The sequence below is a fragment of the Artemia franciscana genome, chromosome 4, assembly GCF_032884065.1.
Source record: "Artemia franciscana chromosome 4, ASM3288406v1, whole genome shotgun sequence".
Classification (NCBI taxonomy): Eukaryota; Metazoa; Arthropoda; class Branchiopoda; order Anostraca; family Artemiidae; genus Artemia; species Artemia franciscana.
This window is the reverse complement of record NC_088866.1, coordinates 16634123-16646764: the sequence shown is the minus strand read 5'-3', so window position 1 is coordinate 16646764 and position 12642 is coordinate 16634123. Positions and strand designations below refer to the sequence as shown.

General features: G+C 34.4%; 1 protein-coding gene across 4 annotated transcripts in view; it reads left to right on the top strand.

The window, feature by feature from the left end:
- Positions 1-12642, top strand: part of LOC136026063 (klaroid protein-like) — a 99994-nt gene that overhangs the window by 64755 nt on the left and 22597 nt on the right. For all 4 annotated transcript variants that reach the window (XM_065702253.1, XM_065702252.1, XM_065702251.1 and 1 more), the window contains 3 exons: positions 688-930; positions 3714-3913; positions 9380-9568. In XM_065702253.1, the coding sequence (XP_065558325.1) occupies positions 688-930; positions 3714-3913; positions 9380-9568 (632 nt within the window). The remainder of the gene's footprint in view (positions 1-687; positions 931-3713; positions 3914-9379; positions 9569-12642) is intronic.

The window sequence follows — 12642 nt, the reverse complement described above, 5'->3', positions numbered from 1 at the left end:
AGTTTTTTCACCCTACCAGCTGCCACTTTTCACTGTTTTTGGTGCGTTTATATGTCTTGTAATTATTATAATAAAAATTTTCTGAAATACTTTCTCAGAATGGCACTTGTTCTTGTTCTAAGTTTTGTTTGATGGATTTTGTTTTCTTCTCTTTTTTTTGAGGAATGATCCTAGAAATTTTGATTTTGTTATTTCCAAACTTTAATGCAAATAATAAATACATAATAACAAATAATAAATGATAAAATGGTAAATGGTAAAACTGCATATGATAAAAATAATGTAACGTAAAATAAAGTATTGTAATTTGCTCGTGGTAACACACCCTAGGTTCCGCTTAAAAGATCCGGTTTAAAAGATCGCCGCTTAAAAAAGATCGAAGAAACTGTAATTTTTAAATTGTAATGTAGCCGATACGATAAAAAAACAATAATAAATAAAAAATGATAAGATGGTAGAATGGCAAATGAAAAATAATCTAATATAAATTAAGGTATTGTCATTTTGCTCGTGTCAACACACCCTACGTTTCTTCAGTTATTTTGAAGTAATTCCAAGGCTGTTCATCAAACATAGCAAACAACAACCTATTAAGAGGCAGAACGATCTATTTTTATAGGTTATAGATTATCTTGAAATTGTTGCTTTGCAACTGTGTGTGATTATTTATTCTTCCATGATTTACAGCGCCTGTTGAAGAAGTAGAGGAAGAAGTGACAGTCATTCGCAAAATAATCACCATCATTAGAATATATAATGAGAGAATCATTCGATATGTAACCAACACTGTGAGTCCTCCGGTGCCTCAACCACCAGATGTCGCCGCTTCATCCCTCTTGTCAGAAAGACGTGTAGCTGGACATCGTAAATGCTCTTGGTTATGGTGGTTTTTGCTTCCACTAATCTTTGGTGCCATGTGTATACCTGCTAGTAAGTTTTTTTTTTTTAATCTATTCTTGATCTATTCCTGTTATTTCTATTCTATTATTGAACTATCAATAAAAAATCTGTTAAATCAGTTAAAATATATTTTAAATCTGTTATAAATCTGTTACTAATCTGATATATCACTACTAATCTTTGGTACCACTGATCTTCTTTGTTATTACCATTGATCATTGGTGCCATGTGTATACCTGCTAGTAAGTTTTTCTGTATTTTTTTAATCTACTACTAAACTGTCCTAGATACAACTAGAGCTATTTATACTCGTCAGCGTTATTTGCAATTAAATAAAATATTTAGCAAATTAAATTAAAGATTTACCTGTTTTAAATTAAATATTTATTTTATAATCCCAAGATATTACTTATCTGGGCTATCCCATGATACCCATTCTTTAGGAGAATTATTTGTTTCTGCTAGATTACAAAAGTCTGGGCAATGGCGTCAATTCATGAAATTTTAGAGGGGGAATGGGCAGAATGTATTTGTCAAAACCAGGGAGGGAGGGGGGCAATCTGTCATTTTGTTAATCTTTCCTAGAAAATATCCAAAAAAGTCATTTTTAATGATAACATCACCCAAAAAAGGTATTTTTTTAAATCTATCGGATGGGGGGTGGGCAAAAATTCATTGTCTGACATCTTGTTTAATAGATAAATGTGTCAATAAATAAATAAATAATATGCTTAAAAATATCAGTTAACATATATTAAACAACATATCAGTGTAAAATATCCAAATTATATCATCCAGCATACCAAAATAGGATAAATTAACGCATCCACAAATAACATATCAGAATATGGGAAATTGGTTGGCTTATTATATTAAATTAGTGTATTAAATTAGCAAAAGTTGCTACTTTTGCTAAATTAAAAATTAAAAATAATTAGAAAATGAGTTATTTTCTGGAGTTTAGTCATAACAATAAGAGACAGCTGTCATCTATTATTGAAGCTTTCGGAGAGGGGGGCTTAGTCTCAAGGCTAAATCATATGAAAAGTTTTTTTTTACCTGCAAAAACGATTATATTCTTTTATAACTCGTTATTTATTGTTATCAACCGTTATTGCTTGACAAGTCTTTAGAATGGGAAATTAGAATAGGCGTTGGTAATGCTTGTACATACGTTTGATCCTTAATAAATAGGGAAAAGGGGTGGAAGTGTGGCAGAGGATTAATTCTAAGAATTGAGGCTAAAACACAGAAATAGGGCATGTTAGGCTACTATTTTCTGCCTTTTCTAAGACTTTCATTCAATGTCAGGAGTATCCCCTCCTCCTGCTTTCAGGTATACTGTTAGTCATGGTGGCTTCTGTTACCTCTGATCTATATTGTCAGATGTCTTAAACAGTACTCTCAAAAAGGAATTTAATAACAAACCAAATTATCATTGACCATGGTTCCTATGGTACCCAAGCGAATGATCTCTCTAACAGACATGTTAGACGCTTAGGACGTGTTAATATGTTTGGCGTGCTAGTTTTGTGCATATTCTGAAGAATCCTTTTTTATTTAAACTTGAGTAAGTTTTAATTATCATCACTCATTTTTTTTTTTTTTTTTTTTTTTTTTTTTTTTTTTTTTTTTTTTTTAGCATTTTAGTCCTAGAGTAGTCTTCCAATTCAGGTTGAAGACTTCTCTTCTGCGCTGATCTAGGACTCAGTGTTTCTAGTAACTTCTGTAAATCTAAGGAAAGTTATGTTTCTACATCAGATTATATAGCCATTCAGGAGGACTGCTGCTTATTGTGAGTTATAGCTTGTGAGTTACTGCCTCAGAAACGTTGTTACTTGATGTATACTGTACTTTTTTATTCCTTTTATATGGAGAAGGATTGCCACTACTTGTGATTTTTTCCAATATCCTGATATTTCAGTCCTGTACTTGACATCTTGGAACAGGTGTATATATTGAATACCACCCCCTAGAAAATATATTTAGTGTATAATCTATTATGATTTACTATATGGGAATCTTTTTTCAAACTTGCAAGTTTTTTTTGCAAGTGAATATTGGGATTACTTTTGATTGTTATTAGCAACCCTTGTGAGCCATCCTAGCTGAAAGGTTGGTGCGCTAGATTTGATATCCTGAGTACAGGGTTCGAGTCCTGGTGTCACTGGTTATTTGGTTCGGAAGGGGGAGGGGTCAGTGGTTGTTATTATTGGTACCTGTACTAAGCAGACCATTGATCAACATGTGAAAGTTTTTTTTTAATCCTGATGAGGAGTTTTGGTGAAAAATAATTCTGGTTGATATATATTAGGAGAATTCTTGACTGTTTCAGACTTTGAAGCTACAATTGTCACCCTATTTGTTTTTTCGTCCTTATTAAGAAAGAAGAATGAGTAAAATAAGCTTTGGCATTTCTAATGAAATATTTTATGTAGCTCTTAAAAATATTCTATTTATATAAGTATCTTAATGTTTCATCTGTAAGTCAAACCACCGGTTTTGGTGTCAAGGTTGCCAGGTACCATCTCTGAAAATTGGACTAAGTCCTAGGGTGTTTTTTTTTTCTTCGAATTGGTTTTGCAACCGTGATGACTGTGCTGTTATTTTATAGGTGCCTGAATTTGATAAATAATAATTTTACTAATCTGCGTCTCTAAAGATACTTATTAAAGATCTAATCGAAGAAAAGATACGTTTATTAGAAACTCCGATGAGGGGTTTTTAAGAAAAAAATAGCTACGGATCCTTACAATGCCCATGTTGGTGCCCAAACTTCAATTTGAATTCTATTGATCCCTTTTATATTTTAGAGTCATTATACGAAAGCCTACATAATCAAAAAAATTCAGAGCTGCCGGTGAATCCTCCAAGCCTGCCAGAGGTCAGCTCTATGTCGAATACTAAGCTCCAAGCTCAATTGAAAGATCTCTATTCTTATATTGATACTCACCTTCAAGCCTCTTCAAAGGATCAATTAGAACTGAAAGAAGAAGTCACTGGGAAGCTTAAGGTTTGTGTAACGTTGGCCGAAATATACAGAACTTTTAAGTTACAATGAAGTTTAAACACGACTAATTTATTATTTTTTGTTTTGCTAAATTTATTACTAATACTACTACCACTACTAAAGAGGCACTGCCACATCAAGCCGCGTGAGACTAGTACAGCTACATATACTCCTCTATCCAAACATATTCAAAGCTTTATCCTTTAACTCCTGCCATCAAATTCCGATTTTATTTTAATCGATCCCGATAACCTCTTTTTACTCCGTTGGGGACGACCTGCTTTTCTTTCAGCCCCAGGTGGATGTCCAAAATAACAATCTTTTGTTAAGTCTGAGCCTTTTTGAGTAGTTCGTAGAAACGAACTGTAAGTAAGGAGCGACTCTGCCCGATATTTGTATTTAAATGCTTGAATCTGACTTTGACTTCATAAAAATCAAAATACATTACATTTTCTTTAATTCTAACACGTTATACATATTCTAGCGACCTGTTTTTTAGGAGTCATTTCCATGTAGACTAATCTAGTTCTCGCGTCTTCTGTTTTATTCAAGACACTAAGTCTTATTCAAGACATTAAGGGAATGAAAGAAAGTTTTTTAAATGGAACTTAATGAAAATTAATTATTCCGTATATAAGGGGGCCTGTCCCCTGCTCAACGCCCTTTTGAGGAGTTGTTTTAAAAGAATTAGGAAAGAAAGTCAAACTTTAACGTGTAGAGTGAGGGGCTGGGAAGGGGGCAGTCCCCTCGTCCCCTGTGCAATAGTTTTTATTCGTTTGAAGCTTTAATGTTATTCCTTGCTTTTTGAAAAATGCCTTTTTTCTAAATAACTTATAGGATTCTTTTTTCTGTATAGTTGTCTGAATGTAAACTCATTAAAAATTTTATTCTTTTTTTTGCATTTTTCGTTTTTATTTCTGCCTAGTAATGTTATGCAGCTCTCTACTTTCTTTTTATGTATTTTTTTTTTCTATTATATATTTTTATTGCAAAAGAACCAATAAGGTTGTACAAAGGCAGAGTTATTTGTTGCTGCCATCAATAATTTCTAATATTTTCATAGTTTTTCTCTCCAGAAATAAGGAATGATCTGACTGGCTTGCGAAAATAAATCACAAAAATTAACCACTGAAAATAAAGCCCTTATTTATCATTGACTCGAGGGAAAGTAACCTCTGTGTTTTTCTCTGGTTCAACCCAATATAGTTCTGTACACTGTTTTACTAGGGGTATTCCAAAATTTTGTTAGTAACTCTTACAAATTGACTGAAGAAAAGCTATGATAACCCCGATTGTGGCTTAATGAAGCATTAACCCTTACCCTCCCTTCGGTGATGTTTCTTTTGATTGCGTCAAAGTTAAACAAGATTTGAGAAGCTAAGGTTTAGTAAATTGGATTTCCACCCATAATTAATTTTGAGACTTGTTAAAAATCAGTCATTGTTACAGCTAATTTGAACTGTGAGAGTCTCCTCAGTCATTTTGAAACTGATATGCATAAGCGACCATCAATAGCACTTGCCTGCATATCTTACGTCATATCTCGAGACAGTGATTGCTTGTGTAGGGGACATCCTGGAAGGCACTTGGTGGCTTCTCTATGGGTAGTACCAGAAACTAGGTGGGTGATTTAGCAGTATTCACATGGCGGAGAGAGTTGAATTACGGTACAGGCCTTGACATATAACTATACCTTATATTTAAAAATTAAATATAGTTAATAAATATTTAATAAAATAGTTATTAAACATTATAGTTATTAAACATTATTAAATCTGATTACAATAATAAGACAATATTAATATAATGAATATAATGATCAATATTATATTTTGTGTTTATCTATTACAATATTTATTAAACTTATTTATGACCCTGCTTTCGTAACTTGAGGTAATACTACGACATGACATATTCGATCGCATAAGTGTTTCTAAAAGTTAATAGTTAGAGGGGGATGCACGCGAATTGAATCTTTCCTTGGTTCCAGTTTGTCCTGGCTAAAAGAACCGATTATTTTTTGTCCATATATCGTCTTATAGCTCAATTCTAAATTTTTCTGAATGGCCTAATGCCTTTTTTCTAAAAAAAAAAAAAAAAAAAAACTTAGTGAACCCAACACAAACCAATATATTGTTGTATGCTTTTAAATTATTGTTATTGCTTTAAATAACAGTGTTTTTTTGCTATATTTTTTGTTTTTTATTGTTTACTGTTAAATTAAATATTGTTATATGCTGAAAAAATACGGTAGATCTGAATCATCTGGTAACTTTTTTCTTTCAACATATTGCTGTTTGCTTTTAAAATATTGATGTTGGGCTTTAAATCACAATATCTTTTATTTCTATATTTTTTACGTTTTATTTTTTATTGTTAGATGGAATATTGTTATGTGCTTTAAAAATATGGTAGATCTTATGTGAGTCTAACTTGAAGCGAGTCTTTTATGAGATTGGACGAAAACTCAAAGTCCAGGTATTGTAATAGTTTCTTTTGGGGGCGGGTTTTTTGATGAGCTCACAGCTTTATTTTGAGCCCAATACCCAGTTCCTTGGCTTATAATCAGACTTAAATCTTTCTTTTTGGCAAGTTTTTTGACTGGTTTGTATTAATAACTAGCTGTTGGGGTGGCGCTTCGCGCCATCCCAACACCTAGTTGGTGGGGCGCTTCGCGCCCCCCCCCCAAGCCCCCCCGCGTGCGTAAGTCGTTACGCGCCATATTAGTTACGCGCCATTGTAGTTGTGTCCTTGTGTCCCACCTGTGAATAGAGATATATATATATATATATATATATATATATATATATATATATATATGTTTTTAACTACGTAAAACGTGCGAACATACAACATTTTTCGCTGTCCCATTGTCTGTGCATATAAATAGATTGTCAGGTTTACTGACTCTTGAACATGCAACATATAATTGTCCATGGGAAAAACAATCCGTATTCAGATCTATACCTCATTATTCTAATGATGTGTCCCTGTGTCCCGGTCGTCATTTATATTCCCTGTATCCCGGTCGTCATTTGTGTCCCGGTGTCCCAGTTTGTAATATCTCTTTGAGTGTCCCGGTCGTCATTTATATTCCCTGTGTCCCGGTGTCCCGGTCGTAATTTGTGTCCCGGTCTGTAATTTCTATTCGAACAATCCCTGTGTCCCGGTCGTCATTTATATATCCCGCCTGTGCCCCCGGCGTCCCCGTTGTAGTTGTGTCCCTATGTCCCGGTCGTCATTTATATTCCCTGTGTCCTGGTCGTGATTTGTGTCCGGGTGTCCCAGTCTGTATTTTCTCTTTGAGGTTTCCGGTCGTCATTTATATTCCCTGTGTCCCGGTCGTCATTTGTGTCCCGGTCTGTAATTTCTGTTCGAACAATCCCTGTGTCCCGGTCGTCATTTATATATCCCGCCTGTGCCCCCGGCGTCCCTGTTGTAGTTTTGTCCCTGTGTCCCGGTCGTCATTTATATTCCCTGTGTCCTGGTCGTGATTTGTGTCCGGGTGTCCCAGTCTGTAATTTCTCTTTGAGGTTCCCGGTCGTCATTTATATTCCCTGTGTCCCGGTCGTCATTTGTGTCCCGGTATATAATTTCATCAGTTGACAAACATGACGTCAGTCGTTGTCATTTATATTCCCTGTGTCCCGGTCGTCATTTGTGTCCCGGTGCTTTGTTGATGGTGATTGCTAATCGAACATTCCTTGTGTCCCGGTCGCTTTCTCTTTGAGTGTCCCGGTCGTCATTTATATTCCCTATGTCCCGGTCGTCATTTGTGTCCCGATGTCCCGGTCTGTAATTTCGTCAGTCGAAAACATGACGTCAGTCGACACAGAAACATGACGTCACCTGACAGATCCACAGACAGACAACTTATTTTTATATATATAGATAGGCAGAAGTTTTCCCTTACATTTTGTTGATCAGGTTTCAGCTTTTAGAAGATGAACGCATTCTTGGACGATGCTCTCTTTTCGTCTCAGCCTCTTTACATCATTCTTGGACGATTTTTGAAGCATTCTATAACCATTCTCTGACGTTATGTTCTGGACAAAAAAAAATACCAAAAGAGCCTAGATCCATGGATCCCAACGTTGGATATGGCAATATTTTGGCAGGTCTTGGGTAGAAGGTGCGCCATTCGGCTGCCCATACTGAAGAACATTAATTTTGAAAAAAAATTACGTGAATGATGTCACATGCAAATTTATTTAAAGAGCAAAAAACATGATAGTATTGTAATGACGTTATACATTGTATAAAAAGTGTTTTATTCAGACAGTATTTTTCGTTAGCATAAAATATAATAAAATATAGAGGTCGACGCAAAATTTTTACGATGTTAATGGCCTTTTGAGCGTCCTTCACATGAATGCACGTAAAAGTTTGAATACCAAAATTTAAATATCACGATGGGGGCATTACAATTTTAGAAATGCCTAGGTGGGGAATAGCCCAAAATTGGTTGCGAACTTCTGGCCTAGACCTTATAGTCAGTTACGCAGGTATTAGGCCCTGTCTACGGGCGATAACATTATTAAAAGCAGGTTTAAATATTGAGAAGGAGTTACCTAAGGTTCGTACAATTCTTCGTGTAGGATCAATTTCTTTTCTCATGACAACTTAATTGCAACTTTTAGCAATTTCAGATGCTTTGTGTAGGAATCATTTGAGTTGAAAATATTTAACTTGTGTGGGGTAACTGTAGAATTTTTTTGGCAACTTGTCTTTTCAGACATTTTTAACAGTTAAAAGTTGAATGTATATATTTATAATTCATTGCTGTCTTTTTCGCTCCTTTTTTGTTATTTCACGGTTTGTTTTACTTCTTTTTAGTACCTCTTGTCAGTAGCGTCGTTTAAGGGGGGGGGCAGTGTTATTCTGTGTCATCTTGTAGATTTTTTGCCCCCAGAGTTTTGAAAATCCCCTTTTGGGAAGGGGTTATTTTTTTATTGAAAAAGGTCTCTTTTGAAGGTGTTTTCGTTGAAAAAAAATGAAAAACATGCCAATTGCACCCCCCCCTCCCTGCTATGAATTTCTGTGAATTGACGCCACTGTCTCTTGTGGAAATTAAGAAAAAAATCCTTGGTTTTTAATATTGTTTTATGTGCATCAAATTTTGATTTCAAATTTTTTTAAAGAAATTTAGAGCATAATCTCAATTTAAATCTCAAACGATATACTCTAAAAAAAAAAAAAATAAAAAAAAATCAAAAAAAAAATCATGGGTTTTAATACTGTTTCATTTTTTGCATCACATTTTTATTCTTTTTTTTTTTTTTTTTTTTTTTTTTTTTTTTTTTTTTTTTTTTTTTTTTTTTTTTTTTTAGGAGATTGAGATTATATTCTCTAGTCATAATCTAGAAGTTAAACAGCAGAAACTCTAAAAAAAATAAATACAAAAAATCGTGGGTAATGCTGTTTAATTTTTTTTTTGCTTCCCATTTTTATTATTATTTTTTTTTTTAGGAGATTGAGAGTATGTTATCTAGTCTTAATCTAGATCTCAAGCAGCACAAAGCATCTTTGGAAGATTTGACTAGAAAAGAAAATGATGAGGATACAGAGATTTCAAGTATTCAGAAACAAATAGAAGATATTTATTCACGGATATCCACAGGGAATATGGACTTGCACCAGTCAATCAATCATCTGAAGGTACTTTTGAAGGGATTCTTAGAAAAGTTCCGTACCTATTCTAAGAATTCTACTTTAGTTCTGTAAAAAAAAATAAAACTAAAATTAATCACTTTTATTGAAAACTAATTAGTTTTATTCAAAAATAAAACTAATCTGTGCTTTAATTTGGAAGTTTATAAAGATAACTTTTAATGACTTTACCAACTATGCTTTATCTTTCTGATCTCTTTTTAGTGATCAACGTATTTAAAGCGATCTTCAACTCTTGAAACCAGGTTCAGGTTTAGACTTCTTTATTTTTTACAATAATTACAACATAAGTGTGACCTATTCCTGGTAGAGAGCATGGCACGGGAGTTATAAATGAAAAGAACAACTTTCTTCAAATAAGGAAAAAAAAAATAATAGTACTCACCAGTTCAAACTCGCAAAAAAAAAAAAAAAAAAAAAAAAAAAAAAAAAAAAAAAAAAAAAAAAAAAAAAAAAAAAACTTTAGAACTGACAAGAGGGGCGAACCCATCAAACTCATAAAAAAGGCAAAACACTTTAATATTCACTTATCAAAAACTCTTTAAATGTCTTCTTTATACTACTCGGAGACAATCCCTTGATGTTATTTTTTATATTTTTTTATAATTTGTTATGAAACTATAGCTCAAACAAAACCGTGATCGCTCACATCTGACAAGAGGCCGGAGAATTAGTGAAATCTGTCGACTAGAGTAGGGGTGAGTAGAGGATAGCAGGTCGAATTTATGAAGAAAAGATGGAAGTAAATTCTCGTTATATTTCACTGCAAGCAACACTGTTGTAAATGGTATAAGGAGTGTAATAGGTAAAACATTTAGGTATTTATATGCACTCTTTGTTGAAGATAAGCATAGAATAGATGACGGTGCAGGAAGGTAACTCATAAGGGTTTGCGTGACTTTATTTTGGAGAACTTGAAGTGGACGAAGATGGGTTTTGAACGTATTCACGTAAACTGCGGCACATTAGTTTGTAGGTGAAGGGGTAAAGGAAAAATATATGCACCCATTGGATGGTATGGTTGGAGGTGACGAAGGTATCACATTATTCCAACATTTCTGCTCAGCTTGATACGAAGCTTGTCAATATGGGTCTTAAATGACAAATTTCCAGCCGATATAATTCCAAAGTATCGTATTGTTTTAACTCTCTCCACTTCAAGTCATATTTTTCGATCAAGATTTCACTTAGATCTTGAAACTTTTTCTGGGTTCTAGAATATACAATAGACTTTGTCTTATCCCACTTATAACGCTGAGATGATTACAGCTAAACCATCCCATTAGTCGTGTTATCACATCTGATAGACTTAGTCCTAGAGAAGTTTCGTTGCGAGCCTTTACGCTACACGGTGTATCGTCAGCAAAGAGTACAGTCAATCCCACTTGCTCTAATGCATGAGCGTGGTCATTTATATAGATTAAAAATAGCAGGGGACCTAGGATATAACCTTGAGGGACACCTACATTATTTGACTGTAGCAATTCGGATGACATAACATCACCCCCGTCTACATGCTGGTTTCTGTCTTTTGAGTATGACGTTATCAGGGTATTTGCAGGACCTCTTATTCCATATCGATCTAACTTAATCTTCAGAATAAAATGAGATATCGTATCAAATGCCTTTTGTATGTCAACAAATATTGAAGCCGCTGTTTCTCTATTATCCAGTGCGTCGTGAATAAATTGAGAGATGACCAAAATGGTGTGTTCGGTGGAGTGATCTTTACGAAAGGCGAATTGTGACGGAGTGAAGAATCCGGTGCTCATCAAAAACTTTACAAGTCTGTTATAAATGCATCTTTCCAGTAATTTTGAAAATGCTGAAAGAATAGATATTGGCCTGTAATTTGACGGGTTTGTTGGATCTTCTCCTTTGTGAAGAATGATGGTCCTGAGCTGTTTTGAGGCACTTAGGAAATGTCCGATCCTTGAAACTGAGGTTAATGATGTGGGCTAGGACTTCAGCTATTGTAGGGATTATTTGTTTAAGTAGGTTAGTTCTGGATCCATCTGCTCCTGACGAGGCACCATTCTTCAGTAGTCAGGTGATGTTTATAAGTTCTTGTGGACATACGGGTGAAAGAAATATAGATTTATCACTGACACTGAGGTAGAACAGCTAGAAAGTCTGTGTTACTCTGTTTACCATTGGGAGATGTGATGTTAGCCGTTTGTTCACTAATTCGGGCAAAGTGGGTATTGAGGAGTTCTACTACATCCTGGTTGTCATTGGCGCTAGTAGTCCCGTCCATGAATTTCATTTCCTGTGGCAAAATTTTCGCATAGGATTTGTCAAGGTGTTGGTTAATTAATGACCATGTTTTCTTCGGCGATCCTTCAGTCTCTGGAAACGCTTTCGTATAATATGACTGCTTAACCTTCCTCAGGATTGTCGTAAGTGCATTTTTGTACTTTGTGAACTGTAACTTTTTTGCTTCACTTGGTCTCTCTCTATAGGAGCGATAAAGCCTATCTTTCCTCTTTATAGATTGAACTAGACCTTTGGTTATTCATGGTTTCTCGGGTATTTTCTACCCCTACTTGTTCAACCATGTAATTGATCACCCCTAGAAAGAGCAGGGCTGCAAGTGGTGTGCCTTAGTGTGCACTGCATGTTGTTTCGGCCCATTCCGAACAGATATCTCCAGGAAAAGAGCATAAACTCGCAGATAACGAATGCGAAGAAAATCAATAACAAGCAGGAGATACTATTTATTTGTTTTTATTGTTTTATTGTATTGTCAATTTTATTCAAGCCTAACCAATCTTAAAATTTTACCATTTCCTAAAAATTCGACTTTAAAGACCCCTCCACATTCCAAAAAAGAAATTTAACCCTTGGGTAAGTGGAAGGTACGCAATCGACAGTGATAAGCTCTCCTAATTTTGATCATTGGTCAGGCTAAGAGGCTTATTGACATAGAATATTTAAGTAGTAAACCTGTATTTAAAGACGTATTTGATGATAGAGAAAAGGAAAGAAAATTGGAAAAACATACCATTTTATATAATGACTAAAGGAAAGTTTGATACTTAATTATTACAAATGTAAGTATA